Source organism: Lynx rufus, unplaced genomic scaffold, assembly GCF_022079265.1.
Source record: "Lynx rufus isolate CCGP_SWC_20201006 ecotype Redwood Valley unplaced genomic scaffold, mLynRuf1.p SCAF_7, whole genome shotgun sequence".
Lineage (NCBI taxonomy): Eukaryota > Metazoa > Chordata > Mammalia > Carnivora > Felidae > Lynx > Lynx rufus.
Genome location: NW_025814889.1, coordinates 127,745,210 through 127,766,064, shown reverse-complemented (window position 1 = coordinate 127,766,064; position 20,855 = coordinate 127,745,210). Strand labels below are relative to the sequence as shown.

At 41.4% G+C, this 20,855-nt stretch overlaps 1 protein-coding gene across 2 annotated transcripts in view; it reads left to right on the top strand.

Moving 5' to 3' along the window:
- SYN3 (synapsin III) overlaps positions 1 to 20,855 on the top strand; it is a 420,649-nt gene that overhangs the window by 40,983 nt on the left and 358,811 nt on the right. For both annotated transcript variants that reach the window (XM_047066610.1, XM_047066608.1), the window contains exon 3: positions 11,521 to 11,612. In XM_047066610.1, coding sequence (XP_046922566.1) covers positions 11,521 to 11,612 — 92 coding nt within the window. The remainder of the gene's footprint in view (positions 1 to 11,520; positions 11,613 to 20,855) is intronic.

Here is a 20,855-nt window from a genome sequence, read left to right as displayed (position 1 = left end):
ACACTTAACTGACTGAGTCACCCACGCGCCTCTGAATGCTCTTTTAATTTCTATAACCCTGAAAATGGTTTTGTACCTTCCAAAAGAAAAAAAAAAGTGCATGAAGGCAGGATAAGAGCATTTGGATTTCTCAGAGCTTTGATGGATAAGACGTTCCTGCCATCACATTACAAGTTTCAATTTGGAGAAAGAAACTATAGAAATTAAATGCCATCAGCCTACTTAAGTTCTTTCAGTGTCTCCCCTGGGTTGTTCAGGGTCATGTGTGCTATGACATGTCAACTCTTCTGACCCCAGACAGCCCCTCCTGGAGCTCCAGCCATCCAGTTTCACACATGCCTGTGATACAACTGGACACAGCAGCTGCCCAGCAGTGGCCTTTGCTTCCACATCCCAGTCTCCAAGTCCCCAAACTGTCCATCGTCCCTCTGGAGAAATGTGGGGAGACTTTCACCCCTGGTTTGCTTAATCCTATAAACACACTTTTCTGAACATTCAGCCAAATAGTGTTCAAACGTGTGGAGCCAGCTCGGCCAGGAAGAGAAGTAGATGTCTAGCAGACATTAACCATCATTTTTTTTCTGTGTAGTTAAGGTGTGGTCTTAAAATTTCTGAATGTTTGCCCCAATCTGTTGTAGGTAGGAAAAGTTTGTTGCAGGTGGCAGAATTCTTTCCTAGGTCTCTCAACCTTAAAAGCTTTGGAGGCTATGGTGGTCCCACCATTTTGTCCCCCTAAAGGCTTCCCCTGCCTCTCCTTCCCTTCTCTGCCTTTCCCTTCCCTTTCCCTTTCCCTTCCCTCCTCTCCTTCCTCATTTCCTTTCTTCCTCCAAGACATTATCAAAAGCTCTCCTCACCCTTGAAGCTGACCTGACAGAGGGAAAAGGACAATGGATGCAAAGGATGTTTTTCTTTGATTCTCAGTTGCTGTTGTTTCTTGTGGGTACAGCTTCCTTGGGAATCTGAGCAGGAAGGGGTGACTGTCAGGACAGAACTAGGGCATGCCTCCGTGCTCTGGCTTACTCTCTACCAAATGTACATCTAGGCTCTGGAGAACAAAACCTGGCTGTTAAAAAAATTCCTTAAAAATGAGAGTGCCACATTTATTGGTGATTTTTTGCAAACTTGGCTTCTTGAGTTCTCTCATTGCCAAATGTGATGGTGGTGGTGGGTGATAATGTTAGATCTTCATCATGATCTTCATTGGCCATGTGAAGATGATGATGTTGCTGAGGAGGATGGTGATGGTACTAACATCTTAACCCTCTCATCCAGAATAAAATCCTTATCATGATGGATCCACTGTCCCCTCTCTGACCTCATCTCCTTCCACTCACTCCTCACCAGCTCTTTTACAGCCACACTGCCTTCTTTGCTGTTCTTTGAGCTCTGCACATATACTCCAGCCTCAGGGCCTTCTTCCTTGCTGTTCCCTCTGCCTGCAAAGCCCTTCTCTCTCTTACTGTATGATTTGCTCCCTCACTTTGCTTATAACACTGATAAGTGCCACCTTCCCCTGACCCTCCGCCCCCTTATTTTACATAACACCTCCCAGCACTTTGTCCTCTTACCAGAAGCTGTGTTTCCTCCCCTGACATATTGTTTATTGTTAATGGTCTGTCTCCCTACTAAATACAAGTCCCATAAGAACAGGGAATTTTGCTCCATTTGCTGCTATGTCATCAGTCCCTGTCCTTGACATAGTAGTTGTTAAGTGAATGAATGAATGGGTGAATAGAGTCAGGGTCATAGCTCTCTTGCTCAGTAGTTTTGTGATCTGGGCTGAGTCATTTGTTCTCTCTGCTCTTCAGTTTTCTTGTCAGCTGATGAAGATGCTAATACTTAACCCTCTTATCAAGAAGTTGTTGTAATGATCCAATTAAATACCGTGATAGGTAGCATTCATTATGTACTTATTTTCACTTACATGCCTTGCTAAGGGCTTTTATTTTATTTATTTATTTTTGAGTAAGGCCTTTTAAAAAAATTGTTTATTATTTATTTTGAGAGAAAGAGAGAGAGAGAACCAGTTTGGGAGGTGCAGAGAGAAAGGGGGACAGAGGATCTGAATTGGTCTCTGTGCTGACATCAGATAGCCCAATACTGGGCTTGAACCCACAAACTGTGAGATCATGACTTGAGCCCAAGTCACACACTTAACTGACTGAGCCACCCAGGCACCCCATTGAGTACAGGCTTTTAAACTGATTAATTCATTTAATGCTCACATCCACCCTCGGAAGGCACCATTCTTAGCCTCATTTTACAGATGTGAAGTAAGGCGTGGAAAGGCTAACCTGCCTAGAGTTGTACAGCAAGTAAGACGTAGAGCTCAGATTCAAACTTGTAGTCTGGTTCTGAAAACCACTCTATACCAAACTCTTTGTAAACTGCAAATCACTGTTGATGATTTGTTTTGTTTTGTTTTTAAAATGTGGCTAACTCCACCTAATTTTGGATTTTCCATTACTTGAACATTTAAGAATGTAGGTTTGTCATTGCAATCTTTTTCTATATTTTTATATTTGTTTTGACATGTTTTTATGTATTTATCGCTCCGTGCCCTGCCTTCGTGCGTGCACGTGTGTGCACACACACACACACACACACACACACGAGTATTATGTTTTGATGAGCAGAATATGTCTTTGCGTCTACCTGTCATAGCTGGGTGCTCGGCACAGCCTGACCCAGTGGCCCGGGCCTTCACTGAGCACTGCTCCTGAGTGAGATTTCCTTGTCTGGAAGGGGCCACTCAGAGAGTCTGCAGACTCTCAAAGCCTCTTTTGTCTACAAGGTGAATCTGAACCGGTGGAAAAGACTTCAGATGCCAGCCAAGGAAGTCACTGAGCCCACGGGGCCCTCAGAACTAAAAACACAGCCTGTGCCGGGAAATCTACAGGAAGCAGTTCTTGCCGACAGCAGGCCTTGGGCCACCTGCCAAGTGTTTGCAGCAGCGGGGTATTTGGAAGAGGCAGAGTGGTGAAGGAGGGGTAGGGGCCCGTGGGCTTTGCTGACGGATGCCGCACACTGATGTGGGAAGGTATGAAAACAAGGGCGGTCGCAGCACAAGGAAAGCCCAAGGCTGGCCAAGTCGCCCTTTAATTGACCTAGCTCTGTGAATTATAACACGCATCGTCTCCAGCGAGCCACTTGGTGCCATGTGGAAGGTATCGGCCTGCGTTTGGGTCCCAGCTGATGTAATTACCAGGTTGTAACTTTGGGAAAGGTCATTTGCCTCCCTGGGCTCACCTTGGACACCTACAATAGGCATTCACGTATTTGAGCATTGTGCTGTAATGCAAGGTATTGGTTGGATGCTGAGATAGAGCCATGAACGAAACAGACTTCCCTGCCCCCTGGAACTTCTATTCTGGTGAGAGAGCTGGACCATTAAATATTAAATTGGGATGGATGTAAATCATGTCATATGCGGACAAATGTACAGTTTTGTCAGTGGGGATGAGTTCAAGCAAGGAAACAGGGCAGGGAGTACATCAGGTGCTCTGTGAGGAGGTGCTACTGGGGGCTCCACTGAGCAAAGCTATGAGTGGAGTGAGGAAGGTGGCCTTGCTGCCATCTCCAGGAAGCTCTAGAGGTTTGGGGACTGGAGCAAGCCCGGAGCTTGCTCAGTGTGTTTGACAATGGAAAGGAGGCCAGTGTGGGGCACAGGGGATGGTGTCAAAGAGGTCATCACTTCATCAGTGTCTAAATCACACAGGACATTAGAGGCCAGGCAGGACTTAGGTTTTCTGTATTTAGTGCTACTTTATTAGTATTGTTGTTGTTTGTCCTTCTAATGAGCCTCTTAGACCCTGAGAGACTCTGTGAAAGAACTTAAGACGTGAAGATCACAGCACTTGCAGAATGTTGATTTTTTTTTTTTAAAGAATTTGTTAATGACACAGTTTTGTTCCCAAGAGTAAACATAACAGTCTGTTAGGGATTAGAGTGGAATTTTGATGATAACTTGCTGGAGGATGCAGGAATGCCCTAATCCTACCTTGAAAATCACTACCAGCACCCCTGTTCTAGGTTCCTAAGGTAGCCAAATACACAGGGAGGAATAGCAAATAAGAGTAGAAACACCACTGAGCGTTAGCCAGCCTAGGTCCCCCAGCCCGAGGGCAGGGCTCTCTGCCAGAGCTGGCGTGAGTCCTGTAGATTTGTGGATGTTACTTACTAAATATGTGGCTGTTATCACTAAACAGTTCCAAGGTACAACAAACACGATTATGAAAAGAGAGAGCAGGACATCTGGGGCTTCTGGGAATCCGAATTGATGGTTGCCAACTCATGGAAGAGAGAGCAGCAGAGGGAAAGATGGGTGCTGAGATGAACCCCTTTGAGGAGCTACAGGCAAGGGAGGAAGTTGACATGATAACCGTGCAGACCAGCAGGCACTCAGCTACAGAGAAGCCAGAATCCCACGCCGTTGCCTGCCTTTTCAGCCTAGCAGTGACCCTGCCTGCTGTCAACTGTAGCATTGTGAAGGTTAACAGTTCCTCTTTATGGGGTGTAATGGGAAAGGTTGGAGAACAAGGCTGAGTGTCAGAAGTTGACCTAGCATTAGAAAAGGTACTGGATGGAGACTGCCCACCTTCTCCTATACACTCAGTATCTGTCTGTCTGTCTCTTTCTCTCTCTCTCTCTTCTCCTGAAAAATCTATGGAATACCTAAGGCTGTACAGGGGGCACACTCTCAGGGTTTAAGAGTACAGTCTGGGCCAGATAGATTTCACAAACTGACAGGAATTTCTAGTATCTTATCAGCCACCCTCGGATTCCAGAACAGTCTGTCTGCCAGCATCTTGCCTTTCTCAGGACTCCGGACAACATCTTTTTGTGTCGAAATCCTCCTTTAGTCAGGCTTCATGGTCAAGGCGGATAGCTGCTACCTTCACATTCCCACACATTCTTGGTTTCTTGGGTACATTCTTGTCAGTCATCCAAATCCAAGCCCCATTTTCAGTTTCTTTCCCATTGATCTGTTGACCTAATAGCATTCTTCAGCTTATCGTAATTATGATTACAATCACCATTTCCATTCTGTCATCAGATGTCATTATCATCACAAATGCAATTACTAGTAACTAAACATGAATACCCCATGCTTTCAGTAATATTATCTACTTGGCATCACATGCTCGCCAGGTGCCAGTTCCAGTGACAATGCAGCCAAAGACTCTACAGGAAACTGAATGCATTCCATCCTGTGTGTGTGTGTGTGTGTGTGTGTGTGTGTGTGTATGCATGCACGCACCTGCGTGCATTTGTGTTTTGGAACTGGATGTGAGTTTAATTATAAAAAGGTGCTTCTATTGCCTTCTGATCTAGGGGGCTGTAGAGGACATTTTGTTAGTGGATATGATTCCAGCCATATCTAGTGCCTATAACAGCTTGGAAATTAGAAAATTCTGCAGAAATATTTGTTGTTAAATATGTAACCATTCCCCTCATCTGCAGCCTTTCCTGTTTCCCAGTAGCCCTCCAGAAACATTAATGCCTAGAGCCTGTGAAAGTGATACTCAAAAGGGACTCTGTAGATGCGACTGTAGTTATGTACCTTAAGATAGGGAGAGTGACCCTGGTTATCCAGGTGAGCCCACACAAGCCCTTAAAAACTGAATTTACTCTGGGTGGAGACAGAAATGTGGCAGGAGAGGAAGTTAAAAATGTTTAAAGAATAAGAAGGATTTTTTTTTTTTTTTTTTTTTTTTTTTTTTTAAAAATTTTTTTTTTTGAATGTTTATTTATTTTTGGGACAGAGAGAGACAGAGCATGAACGGGGGAGGGGCAGAGAGAGAGGGAGACACAGAATCAGAAACAGGCTCCAGGCTCCGAGCCATCAGCCCAGAGCCCGACGCGGGGCTCGAACTCACGGACCGCGAGATCGTGACCTGGCTGAAGTCGGACGCTTAACCGACTGCGCCACCCAGGCGCCCCAAAGAATAAGAAGGATTTAATGTGCCATTACTAGTTTGGAGATGGAGAATCCTATGTGATGCTGAATGCAGGTGCCCATAGCTGGCTGGGGGAGGCTTCCAGGGGACACCAGAAAAGACAGGACCTCAGTCCTACAACCACAAAGAGTTGAAGTCTGCCAGCCACCTATACAGCCAAACTGTATGGAAACAGTTTCTTCCCAGAGTCTTCCAGTAAAAGCTTAGATGCTTAACAACCTTGATTTAGGCCTCGTGAAACCCAGAACAGAGAAACCAGCCGAAGTCACGTGGACTTCTGACCTACAGAGCAGTGAGATAATACACTTGTGTTGTTTGAAGTTATTTACCTTGTGGTAATCTGTAATGAAGTAACAGAACTATGAGTAACAGAAGATAAAATGCACTATACAGTGAAATTCATGTTCCTTCACAGAAAGTTCAGGATCCTCCTGGACTGGTCTCTGACCTACCTTTCTAGCTCTTTTTCCTATTCTGTTCCTCCATTAACTCCATGCCCCAGCTACTAAAGACATCTCACCATTCCATTGACCCGATAGCCCTGTATTTTTTACCTGTGCTTTTGTTACTAGCAACTTAGATTGGGCCTTTCCCCTCCTCTGTGCCTGGAAACACTCTCCTCAGTTTTGTGGTCTAGTGAATCTGGCAATGGACAGAGTTTCATAAGGCATGCTGCATAGCATGCATAGGTATCTGCTCATCAAAAATAAAAATAACACTTTATTCAACAAATATTTTTGGATACCTACCGTGTACCTAGAACTGTGTATAAAGCAGTGCCCAGCTTTCTAATAAAAATATTAGTGCATGGCATTCCTTTTTTTTTAATTAATTAATTTATTTTGAGAGAGAGAGGGAGGGAGGGAGGGAGGGAGGGAGGGAGGGAGGGAGGGAAGGGCAGGGAGAGAGGGAGAGAGAGAATCCCAAGCAGAATCTGCACTGTCAGCACAGAGCCCAATGCAGGGCTCAAACTCACAACTATGAGATCATGACCTGAGCCCAAACCAAGAGTCAGACACTTAACAGACTGAGCCACCCAGGCACCCCAAAAATAAAAGTAACACTTTATTTAACAAAAATTTTTGGATACCTGCTATGTGCCTGAAGCTGAGTATAAAGCAATCAACAGCTTTCTAATAAAAATATTAATGCATAGGATTCATTTTTCATAAGATGTGATGATAGATTTTGCCTTCAGTGATAACTGGGGGACACTAGTTGAGAAAGAAAGATATTGACTCTATTGATTATAACGCTTTCATTTACTTTTTTTTCTTTTTTTTAAAGTTTATTCATTTTTTTTTTCTTGAAAGAGAGAGAGAGATAGTGAGTGGGCAAGGGGCAGAGAGAGAGGAAGAGAGAGAATCCCAGGCAGGCTCTGTAATGTCAGCCTGATGCAAGGCTCAAACTCATGAACTATAAGATCATGACCTGAGCCTAAGTCAGATGCTCAATCTACTGAGCCACCTAAGACTCCCCTTATAACTCTTTCATTTTAAAGTCAAAGAGAATACAAGTGGAGAGTGAGGGGTCTGCCTGCAGTCATTGTTATTGGGTCAAATCCAAGGTTTAGGTCAAATCCAAGGTTTAGGTCCCTGGTCCCCAGACTTAAAGACCAATTCCTTTTCCACTATTCTTTGATTCCTCCATGTACATGTTTTAAAAAGTCACAAATAGGAAAACTCAGATAATCCAGCACTTTCAGGTATCATTGAGGTCAGTGACAAAAACCTCCCATACCAGGTACCAAAAGTAACAAGAGTAACAAAATCCAAAGTCCCTATATGTGCCTCATATTGCAAAAACCTACCTGTCTTTAATGATGTCTAGAGAAAATCTCCCACAAATGTGTAATATGACAGTTTTCCCTTTCAAAACAGAATCTTCACAATCAAAATTACACACAGACTTTCTTCATTATGGTGTTATTTTTTTCTGTTAAAAAAAAGGGAAAGAAATTCTTTAAAATTCCCCCTCATAGCAGCAGACAGGGAAAAAGTAATGCAGATGAGATAGCGGGCTTGAGCTTTCAATAGGGTGTACAGAAGCTCAAACAAAAGATGATGTTTAGACCTGTCCTGAAACCCTAAAGTTCATTTATAAAGCCAAGAGAAATTTATGGGAGCAGGTGAATATGGCAATAGAATGCCACAGGCGCCATTTCTCAGTACAGGTAAGACTCAAAGTCATGGAAGTGCTTGCTTCTCCATTTATTAGCCTCTCAGCTGGCCTGCCACACTGACAAAGCTGAAGGGGCTGAGATCTTGATTTTTTTTTTAAACCTTTAAGAGAGGTGGGAATCCCCTGAGGAGCTCTTTGAGAGGTCTGGCCACGATGGTGGATTGCAGTGTGAATCAGGATAGAACACATTCTGTTCAACCAATCACATCACTAGGGAAATATTCAATAGGTTTATTCAGGATAGAGCCTTTGAGGTCACCTCGTTGCCCAGTGACTGTATTTTGGAGTGGGTTAGTAGGAAAACTTTTGATCTGCTTCAGCAGGTTGAGGAGACAAGAGGTGTGGTCTTGTCTTTGAACCTGTTATCACTGGAACCTAGTTGGGCTGCTTCCCTCTTAGAATATTATACTACTTGATACCAAAACTCACTGTAAAGCTGCAGTAACTGAGACAACTTGGAACAGACTCAAGGATAGACAAATAGATCACATGTGAGGTGACTTGATGTTTGACAAAGACACCAGCGCAACTTTATTGGGAAAGAAGAGTCTTTTAATAAATAGTGCCAAAGTATTTGAATAACCATATGGAAAAACTGAACCTTGGGTCTTACCTCCGATCTTACACAAAAAACTAAAATTCTAGATGGATTATGGATGTAAATGTGCAAAGACCCAATTTCCAACAAACCCACATTTGTGGGTATCAGGGCTTAGGATGTGGCCATATCTTTGGGGGGAGATAGTTCAACCTACTACAGTTTCTGTGAGAGTTCTGAGGCTCTTCAAAAACAGCTGCTCTTTGAGATTCTCCTCTCAGTAGAATCACTACCTTGAAGGAGAAGTGCTTGGATACCTCTGAGTTCATTTCCAAGTTTTGTTTATTGAAGTTTTTAAAAAGTAAAATACAGAAGAGAGCCCTTTCTTCACTACCCTTTCTGTACTTGATCCAACAGATGCTGGCTACCCTAACAACCCAGGTATTTGCCTCCTATAATTACTCATAAACATAACTAGGAAATAATTCTAGACACCTTGCTCTGAACACCATGAACTTCTAACTTGTATATCCAAGGCTGAGTGTGTCTTTTATCCAGATTATCTCTTTCCATTTGGGCAGCAAGACAGCCCCTGGGGCTTGGCCACCTCGAAGTTGGAGATTCTATGATTCAAGATTCTTATTTGCTCCCTTTCTTCAAGTTTTTGGTGCCCAACTGTTCTGTGTTGCAACTTTCTTCTAACATCTTTTTCTCCTCACACTCAAGCAACAACTTTTATTGCTAATTCTTCTTTGTAATCTCGCCAGTGGAGTATCTTAAACATGATGGGGCTGAATTTTTAAGACATTAGACTTAATAAACAGGTCATTACCACTATTTACTAACCTGGACTCATTAACAGAGCTCTTTGCTTTTCACCTTGCCACAACATAATGAGGCTATTAATTAAAGCAAGAGACATAAGCACTCTGGGTTTCCTTTAATGCCATCTAGGGAGATGACTAGGTCTTTGGTCATAATTCTGTTAAATGTTTCCAAGGGGATACATTTAAATCACTATGAAATGATATTTCCTTTCCATATAAACTTGGTTTTCTCTTCAAATGGGCTATTTTTAGGTCCCCAAAATTCCCAGTTGTAATCCACCCAGTGCCTTATTCAGCTAAACAGTGGGAGGAGTGGGGTGTAGCAGTCAAAAGCATAGGCTGGAACCGGACTGCCTGGGTTTAAATCCTGGCTCTGCTACTTACTGTGTGATATTGTGCAAGTTATTCAGTCTCTCTCTGCCTTGTTTTTTTTTTGTTTTTTTTTTCATCTGGACAAGTGTGAGGATTAAATTAATTCATACATGTAAAAAGCTTAGGACAGTATCTGGCACGTAGTTGAGTTTTTCATATGTATGAGAAGTTATTTTCATTCATTTAATCCAGAGAAATGGTTTTTGGCATTTACTGTGTGTATGGCACAGTTTGTTACTATGCATTTTCTAACATGGGGTTACAAGTTGAACTGTGCCTCCCCAAGATTCACACATTGAAGCGTTAAGCTCCAGTCCCTCGAATGTGACTTATTTAGAGAGAGGGTCTTTAGAGAGTTACAGTGAGGTCATTAGGGTGGGCTCTGGTGCAGTATGACTGGTTTTCTTATAAAAAGGGGGTCTTTGGATACAGAGACACGTGTAGAAGGAAGACAGTGTGATAAGACATAGGGAGAAGGTGGCCATCTGCAAGCCAAGGATAGAAACCTGAAACAGATTTTACCTCATAGCCTTCAAAGGAACCAACCCTACCAACACCTTGAGTTTGGTCTTCTAGCCTCCAGAACTGTGAGAAAAGAAATTTCTGCTGTCTAATCCACCGAGTGCTGGTACTTTGTTATGGCCACCTGAGGAAACTAATACAGATGGTTATAGTACCATGGAATCACTATCCCCAGGGAGTATATAATCTTGCAGGAGGGATATCTTCCATAGGACTCTGGTCACAAGCAAAAGAAATGTAGCAGATCTTGCTTAAGCAAATAAGAAAAAAAAGAAGATGAGTTTATAAAGATATGGAGGTATTGCATAACACCCAAGGACAGGATTGTAGCTGGCACATAAACATCAAGAGTGCTCCCCACCTCTTGCCTCTCTGCCCCTCTCTTAGTGACTGTGACATCCACCCACCCCCACCAGTCCCCTTATGTTCTATACTTTCCCAATCTAGATGGCAGAAAACATGGTCTTCAGTTGTACTCAGGTTCTATGTATTAAATACAGCCCCTAGAAGGAAACTGCATGAATCACTCAGCAGTTCCAAATTCTAATACAAGGGGACCTTATTCCTCCACCCTGGGTCAGGTGCCAACCCCATCAGCTGTGACTGAGGGAGCATTATTTCAGTGCACAGACATGGTGCTTCTACTGTAACCATGTAGGGGGGTGAGGGGAAGGGCCATGACCAAAAGAGGTAAGAGTGAGCAGAAGACGAGGAAGCCTCCATTAACAGTGATAAGTGATCACACACCTGAAGCTGGAGAAATCTAGGGAAAATGTCATACTGAACAGCCTCTGGCCTTGTACAGTGCTGAAGCTAGAGTTACTTCTTCCACTTTCAAGGAAGTAGAAATTAGAAATGGTTAAAAGCATAGGTGCTTGAATCAGAGACATGTAGGTTTCAATCCAACTTGGCCTTTTATTAATTATGGGACGTGGCACCATGCCTCTACACCTCAGATTACTCACGTTTCAGAAAAGGAAGTAAATAATATCACCAACTTCCTAAGTTTTGGGCAAAGTATAAATGTGTACTTGGCACATAGAAGTACCCAATAAATGTTAGCAGTTTTTAGCATCGTTAGTTTTTGATGAATCCTTTTTTGTTTTCCTTTCTCCTTCAGGCTGAATTCTCAGAGTTGAACCTAGCTGCCTATGTTACTGGGGGCTGTATGGTGGACATGCAAGTCCTGAGAAATGGGACCAAGGTTGTGAGGTAAGGAGCACTGAGATACAGAAAACCGTCATTTGAGAGGCGTGTGTGGGATATCTCACAGAGCTACCCTCTGTCTGTTGCCTCTGACCCAACTCCTGCACTCCATGTACTTTTACATACCAAGGGTTACTTCCAAAGGGTTTTAGGTATCGTTGCGATACGAGCCCTGGGTTTGCAGAGAAAAGACCAGGTTCCATTTCTGTCTTTGTGACTCTATTTGGGTGTATTATTTAGTCCTTCTTACCCTCTGTTTCTCATCTGCAGCGGGATGATTGCAGCACTCAAGTAAGAGCCATGTATGTGAGAGTGAGTGCCCTATTTCTTCTAAAGCACCATAAAATGTAAGGGTTTATGAGAATGATCTACTGCTTGCTTCCAGCATATGGCAGCCTAAATGTTCAAAGCCTCCCCTCTCAGGACATCAAACCTAAAAGTACTGGATATAACACTTTCCAAAGAATCTGTTTAGAATGTATGCTGAGCTTGAGGGGGAGTGAGGGAATTCTTCGTTAGCTGAGAAAAGTCAAGAAAGTGCAAATCCACAGAAGAGATAAAGTGTTGTATTAATATATTTCTATCTAGTTAAGCAACCAGAGTAACACAGATCAGGTCTTGTGAGGGTTTAGCTGGGGAAGAAATAGGATTCAGATTTGGGGAAGTAGAGAAAACAGGAAGAATTTTGAGGAAGAGGTGGCCTTGCTTCTAAGCCTTGTCAGCGGTGGAATATGGGCATTCTGTGCATCGTAAGAGTAGGAAGCAGTCTTTGTAAATGCAGACAGGCAAAAAAAAAAGCATGTTTGGGAAATTATGTTAATTCAATTTATTGAGCCATTTTTGTCTTTTTTTGAAAAATGTTTATTTTTGAGAGAGAGCACACATGTACGAGCAGGGGAGAGGCAGAGAGAGAGGGAGACAGGGGATCTGAAGCTGACTCCATGCTGACAGCAGAGAGCCTGATGTGGGGCTCAAACTCACAAACTGTGAGATCATGACCTGAACTGAAGTCAGAGGCTCAACTGACTGAGCCACCCAGGCACCCCAGCCTTATAAAAAAAAAATTTTTTTTTTTTAATTTTAGAGAGAGAAAGGAAGAGAGAGACAGCAGAGGAGGGGCAGAGGCAGAAAGAGAGAATCCTAAACAGGATCCACACTCAGCATGAAGCCTGATGTGGGGCTTGATCCCACAATCCTAGGATCATGACCTGAGTTGAAATGAAGAGTCAGAAGCTCAACTGACTGAGCTGCCCCAGCACCCCTTATTCAGCCATTATTTACTGAGTACCTACCATGTACCAAGACATATGTAGCTTTCTGTTTCTAATAATGATGGCCTAGATGATTTAGACCATCTTTTCCACTGAAAACAACTTAAAAACTGATTTTAAATAATGATCACCTTGAAAGCCTTCAAAGAGTTGGCATGACAGTAAGGAATTACGAAGAAGAGAATGATGCAGAAATGGAAACCCAGAGAGATGAATGAGTACAAAAGTTACCTTTTTCCTAAGAGTATTTGCTAAGTCTGGCAAATTTAAAAATGGTTTGATAGCCTAGCAGGAGCAAAGGAGAAAGATATGAATGTTCAGGGACACTCAAGGTGGGGAACATAATGATAGGCTCTCTCCACAATAAGCTGAGACCCAAAAGGACCACATCTTCAAGGTGAATGTGTTTTATAAGTAGATGAGCCCTCACAAGTATTTGCAGCTTGAATTGCAGTTTGATTGATCTTCTGGGAGCCTCAAGCATTAAAATTGGTTTATGGTGATCCCAAACATGCTAGAAGTGAAAGGAAATCATATATAGAGGGAGGTACTTTCATCCTAGGCTTCAAATAATTTTTTTTTTACAATAGCTAGCACATAGTCAAAGATAACCAGGCACAGACACCATGAATGAGAAGAAACAGAAACAATAGACAGTAGAGAAAACCCAGAAAGATATCAGATATTGGACTTATCAGACACCAATTCTTAAAAAAAAAATACTTATTAAGTAGAAAAAAATCAGGTTTGAAGGTATCTTCCAGAAATAGAAAACAATAAAAAGTGACACAACCATTTTTTTTTTTAATGTTTATTTATTTTTGAGACAGAGAGAGACAGAGCATGAACAGGGGAGGGGCAGAGAGAGAGGGAGACACAGAATCAGAAGCAGCCTCCAGGCTCTGAGCCATTAGCCCAGAGCCCGACGCGGGGCTTGAACTCACGGACTGCGAGATCGTGACCTGAGCTGAAGTCAGACGCTTAACCGACTGAGCCACCCAGGCGCCCCAACACAACCATTTTTTTAAGAAACCAAATAGAACTTCTAGAAATGAAAACTACAATCACTAAAATTATTGGATGTATTCTATTTAGCAGCATATTACACATGACTGAAAAGGTGCTAATGAAGTGAAAGGTAGAGCTGAAGAAATTATCCTAAATAAAGCACAAAGAGAAAAAGCTTAGAAATGCAGAACAGTTGATTAGATTTTGTGAGAAAGTAACATTTAAACAGACTCTTGAAAAGAGAATGGAACAGAGGCAGCATTTTAAGAAACGATGGTTGTGAATCTTTCAGAAAGATACCAAACCACCAAAACCAGAAGCTTAACAGATTTCAAGCAGGATCGATAAAAAGAATTATACACGAACACGCAATAGTGTCAGTACAAAAAGATGAAGAAAAACATCCTTAAAATAGCGAGAGAAAAAGGCTGATTAATTTTATTGGAGTAACAGACTGACGGATCACAGGCCACAGTAGTAGAATGACATCTTCAAGGTTCCAGAAGAAACTAATTGCCAAGCTCTAATTCCATCTTCAGGGAAATTTTTTTTTTTATGAATAAGGGCAAAATAAAAACATTTACATAAAATGTTTTTACATATAATTTTTTTTACAAATTTTTTTTACTTAAAACATTTACATAAAGTTACATAAAATAAAAACATTTAGTGAGAAGAATACCCTTACTAAGGAAGATTGTAAAGAACATGCTTTAGGCAAATAGACAATGATTCCAGAATAACATAGAGCTGCAAGAAGATATGTAAGACAAAGAAGGTGGTAAATGTTAATAAACACTGTCTCCAAATAATAATAATAACACCTTATAGATTTAAAAAATACATGAAGAATTAAAATGCATGATAGTAAGATAGTAGTGGTTGGGAAGAAATGGAATTAGGGTGTCCTGAAGTTTTTGTATTGTCAGGGAGGTAAGTAAATGTATTGATTAATAACAGGCTTTAAAAAGTCAGAGATGCATGAGGTAATTTCTAGGGTAATTACTAAAAAAATAAAAAAAAAAGAATGTAGTAAAACTTAAAAGCTACAAGAGAGGGAAAAAAATAGTAAAAGACATGAAAGGAGAGAAAAACCAACATCGAATGGATATTACAAATAAAATAAGGTGGTAGATTTACATCCAAATGTATACGAAGACTGATAATCATTCTAAATGACTTGCACAGTTGTACTGGTTATTAAAATGTTGAAAATTTTCTATACAAGTTGGTAAATAGCTTCTGCCCTGAGGCAAATGAATGCCCTCAGCTACTCATAACCCATGGATAGGCATGACCATTGGATTGCTCTTTTGTCCCCCAGTTCACCAGACTTCTGTCCCCCAGCCCATATCCTTTGTTCTTCCCGTAGTCAGAGAGTGCCCAAACATTGTAGGGGATACACACCTTGGGAAGCAATGGTGGAACCCCAGAGAGAATGTGCCTGGTTTCTTCTGTCCCTTCAAAGCTGTAAATGCTTATGAGTCCAGTGGAGTCGCCCTCTCATGGTCACTTGTGAGAACTACAACCTCCACAAAGTAGAGCTATGAGTTGTTAAGTATTTATCATCACCAATATATATCATTACTTGCATTAAGTGTAAAAGGACTGAACGCTCTACTTTGTGGAGCATCTACATTGAATTTTTCAGAGTAGATTTTTAAAAATCCAGCTATATTCCATTCAAGATACTCATCCAAAACATAACAATATAGAAAGTTTGAAAGCCATATGTATACATATACACACATATGTATATATGTGTATACATATATATATGGCTACTGGTCAAAAGAAAGCTAGCTTATGTAGCTTACTAATATCAGGGGGAAAATAGACTTCCAGGTAAAAAGCATTACTAGGGAAAAGAAGATAATTCATTATGATAAATATAAGGAAAAGATAAAGATTCTAAATTTATAAGCACCAAACAAAACTGCCTCAGACTATACTTCAAAATTATCAAATTTATTTGTGCTTCTGTCCTGCTTCTTTTTCTGGAAAAGGAACCAAATTGTCTTATTTTGTAATATATAGAAATGAGAACATCCATCCCATTAGTCTTCAAATTTGGCTACAGATGAGAATCACCTGGGAAATGTTTTAAAATCCTGATGGTGAGGAAATATGCACGACCAATTTCATTAGACTCTCTGAAGGTAGGATTTGGGCATCTCTAGTTTTAATTCTCCAATGGGCAGCCTGATGGAGAACCTCCCGAGATAGCTATCACATCATCCCTGCACTGGGGCTGGATCAGCTCTAAAGCTGAGAACCTCGCTGGGTGTGCTGCCTGAGCAAGAATCCCCTTGCAAAATAGATATCCCCAAGCCTCATTCCAGACATGCCATCTTCTTCCTGAATTTGCAAAATTGTTTGCAAAAATAAATTTTCAAAAATGTTCCAGGTGTTTGTTAATCAGCTAGTCTTCCAGTGTTTAGGAATGGCAGGCTTTGAAGACAGTTGTTTTGGGTTGAATTGTGTCCCTTCTCAGAAGATGTATTAAAAAGTCTTAAACCCCTAGTTTGTTAGAATGTGATCTTATTTGGAAATAGAGTTGTTGTAATTAGTTAAGATGAGGTCACACTGGAGTAGTGTGGGCCCTTAATCTACTATGACTGGTGTACTTATAAAAAGAGGGAGATTTGGAGGGCGCCTGGGTGGCTCAGTCGGTTAAGCGTCCGACTTCGGCTCAGGTCACGATCTTGCTGTCTGTGAGTTAGAGCCCCGTGTCAGGCTCTGGGCTGATGGCTCAGAGCCTGGAGCCTGCTTCCGATTCTGTGTCTCCCTCTCTCTCTGCCCCTCCCCCGTTCATGCTCTGTCTCTCTCTGTCCCAAAAATAAATAAACGTCAAAAAAAAAAAAAAAAAAAGAGGGAGATTTGGGACGCCTGGGTGGCTCAGTTGGCTAAGCGTCCGACTTCAGCTCAGGTCATGATCTCGTGCAATCCATTGGTTCAAGCCCCGTGTCAGGCTCTGTGCTGATAGCACAGTGCCTGGAGCCTGCTTCAGATTCTGTATCTCCCTCTCTCTCTGCCTCTTCCTCACTTGAGCTGTCTCTCTCCCTCTCTCTCTCCCTCCCTTTCTCTCTCTCTCTCTCTCAAAGATAAATAAACATTAAAAAAAGAAAAAAAGAAGAGAGAGATCTGGACACAGAGACACAGGGAAAGTGCCGAGTGATGGTGAAAGCAGATTCAAGTGATAAGTGTACAAGCCAAGGAATGCCAGTAATTGCTATCAATAAGCTAGGAGATAGGCATGGAACAAATTCTCTCTCAGCCCTCAGAAGAAACCAGTCCTGCCAACACCTTGCTTTCAGATTTCTGTCCTCTAGAATGGTGAGAGAATACTTTTCTGTTGTTTTAAGCCATCCAGTTTGTGCTACTTTGTTTAGGCGGCCCTAGAAAACTAATATGTAGTGCTTTTCAAATTATAATGTGCATATAAACCCCCTGAAGATCTTGTTCCACTGCAGATTCTCATTCATCAGGTCTTCAGGTAGGACCTGAGATTTTGAATTTCCTATGAGCTCCTAGATGCTGCTGGTGGTGGTGGAAGACCTTACCTTGAGTAGCGACAGCCATGAGAGCAGTGCCAATTTAGCCAGAGACCTGGCATCAGGGGTCCATGAGGCTGTTGAGATTTGTTGTATCCACGCCCAGAATGGTGCTTACCGTCTCACTAGATAGCTTGTTTTGGCAAGCCACAAGTTACAGACCTGGGAGAATGTGCACACAAACCACGTAGTTCCAGCCCAACTCACAGTGTGTCCTACAGACAGGGTGTCAGTAAGAATCTTCCCCAGGCAGGTAGTGCTGTTTCGAGCCCTAGCTGTTGGTCTCCCAAAGTAGGAATGTTGAGCAGTGCGCTTGACTTGCAGTATATGCTTTCAAAGAGACTCAGGTGTTGCACTGACAATGCCCTTGATCATTTATTTCCAAGTTTGCAGAACGAGCAAGGCCTACGTCTTCTGAAGTCATGTTCATAGGAAGTTCCTTCGTAAAAGTTGACCAGGATGCGTGGTAGAGCAGACCACTGCTGGTCTTCCCCAGCATTCGTTTTTTCTACTTTGGGGAACGGGACCTAGATTCTCCACTTGGGTGACCCCTCCCCAACTTACGGTCTGTGTGGTGTCTGGAGCTGATGCCAGCTGGTGTCAGACTGAATCAGAACACTGCAGTGGGATGTAAGCCAAGCCAGGGAGAATCCATTGTGAGATTTTTACTGGAACCCTTGGCTGGCAGAAACATGTGTATTCTGCTGGGGCTACTGAGCTGGTGGGATGCATACCTGGAGCTGCTGGTGGCCATCTCTTTTTCCCCTTGAGGGAAGGCTTTGCTGAGATTGAAGCCGAGGCAAAGGGAAACATGGCCAAGAGAGAGACAGTGAATGAATGACCTGATGATGTTATTCAAGGCCCTGGATCCAGATTCATCTCCAAACCTTAGCCAAAAAAAATCCCTTTTTGATTAAGCCAGCTTGAATTGCACATACAAAATTCATGAATTTTTATTTATTTAACAAACACTTTATAGCATTTCCTACGTGCCAGGCACTGCTCCAAGCACTTAACATGTATTGACTCATTTCATCCTTTCAACAACTCTATAAGGTATGTACTATTGTAATCCACAGTTTCTAGATAGGAAGGCTGAAGCACCAATGAGTTGGGTGATGGAATCAAGGCCTCCAGCCGGTAAGTGGCAAAGCTAGTGTTCAAACCTAGGCAATCTAGCCCCAGAGCCTGTGTGGGGCACCACTGCCCTGGACCACCTCTTTAACAAAGGAGAGACTGTCTCATAGTAGGAGCTGCTTAAAAGGAGGCAGTAAGTTCCTCATTAGGAGTGGTGTGCAAAACTTCAGCCATTTGGTAGAAAATATTGAGGGGATCCAAGCACCTGACTTTTAGTCGTGGGAATTTAGCAAATGGAAGGATACTAATTAGTAACTTGAAAACATACGAAAGTATAAAAATTCATTGATAAAGGTTAAGTATCTGGTCAGATGTAGAATACTGTAATTGTGTAATGGTGGTGTGTAAATCACTTTTAACTCTAGTATAAAGACAAAATACTTTTATCTTTTAAATAACTATAGAACTATGCAATAACTATGGCTATAATGATTTGCTAATGAATACAAAAAGATGTAAATTGCGACATCAAAAACATAAAATGTAGTGGGGGAAGTAAAGGAATCTGTATGTGATTGAAGTTAAATAAGTATTAGCTTAAAATGAACTGTTATAACTTTGTTTTATGTAAGCCTCATGGTAAGTGTAAAGCAAAAACCTATAGTAGATACACGAAACAGAAAAGGATTCAAAGCATACCACTACAGAAAATCATCAGATCACTAAGGAACACAGCAAGAGAAGAAACAAACAAAAGAACTACAGACCAGCCAGAAAACAATTAACAAATGGCAATAGTTAGTCCTTATATATTAATAACTACTTTAAAAGTAAATGGATTAGGGGCACCTGGGTGGCTCAGTCAGTTGAGTGTCCAACTCTTGATTTCTCCTCAAAGTTGTGATCCCAGGGTCAGAGGATAGAGCCCTGTGTCAGGCTCGTTCTCTCTCTCTCTCTCTCTCTCTCTCTCTCAAATTAAAAAAAAAAAACAAAGTCAATGGATTAAATTCTCCAAAAGGCACAGAGTGGCTCAATGAATTAAAAAACAAAACAAGAAAGAAAAAAAAAACCCAAGATCCAGCAATATGCTACCTACAGGAGACTTTAAAAACACTTACTTTAAAGACACGCATAGGCTGAAAGTAAAGGGTTTGAAAAGGATATTCCATGCTAATAGAAATCAACAGGGAACAGGGTCACTATACTTACACCAGACAAAATAGACTTTAAGTCAAAAACTGTAACAAGAGACAACAAAGGACATTATATAATGATAAAGGGATCAGTTCATCAGGAGGATATAGCAATTGTAACTATATCTGTGCACCCAACATCAGAGTACCTAAATATATAAAGCAAATATTAACAAGTCTAAAGGAAGAAAAAAGCAATACAATAATAGTAGAGAACTTCAGTACCCTACCTTCAACATTGGTTACATTGAGACAGAAAATCAGTAAGATAACATTGGACGTGAATTACACTTTAGATCACATGGACCTAACAGACATACACAGAACATTGCATCCAATTGCAACAAAATATACATTCTTCTCAAGTACACAAGGAACATTCTTCAGGATAGATTATAAATTACAAAACGAGTCTTAGCAAATTTAAGAAGATTGAAATAATAATATCAAGTGTCTTTGCAGACCACAATTATATGAAACTAGAAAAAAAATATAACAGAAGGAAAATTAAACTAACACTAAGAAACTCTTCTTGCACAGCAAAGGAAACAATCAACAAACAGAAGACAACATACAGAATGGGAAACTATTTGCAAACCACCTGTCTGATAATGGGTTAATATCCAAAATATATAAGGAAGTCATACAACTCCAGAGCAAGAGACCAAATATCCAATCTTTTTAAATGGCCAAAGGACCTGAATGGACATTTTTCTAAAGAAAACATACAAATGGCCAACCAGCATATGAAAAGATGTTCAACATCACTAATCAGGGAAATTCAAATCAAAACTACAGTGAGATATCATCTCACACCTGTTTGGATGGCAAAGGATAGAGAGCGTTGGCAAGGATGTGAACAAAAGGGAACCCTCATGCACTATTGGTGGGAAGGCACATTGGTGCAGCCACTATGGAAGACTGTATGGAGGTCAAAATTTTAATTAAAAAAAATTAAAATAGAGCTATCATATGATTCAGCAATCCCACTTCTGGGTGTATATTCAAAGGAAATAAAATCACTATTTTGAAGAGATATGTACACTCCCGTGTTTATTGCAGCCTTATTCACAGTAGCCAAGATGTGGAAACAACCTACATAATTGTCAGTGGGTGAATGGGTAAAGAAAATGTGGTATATATACA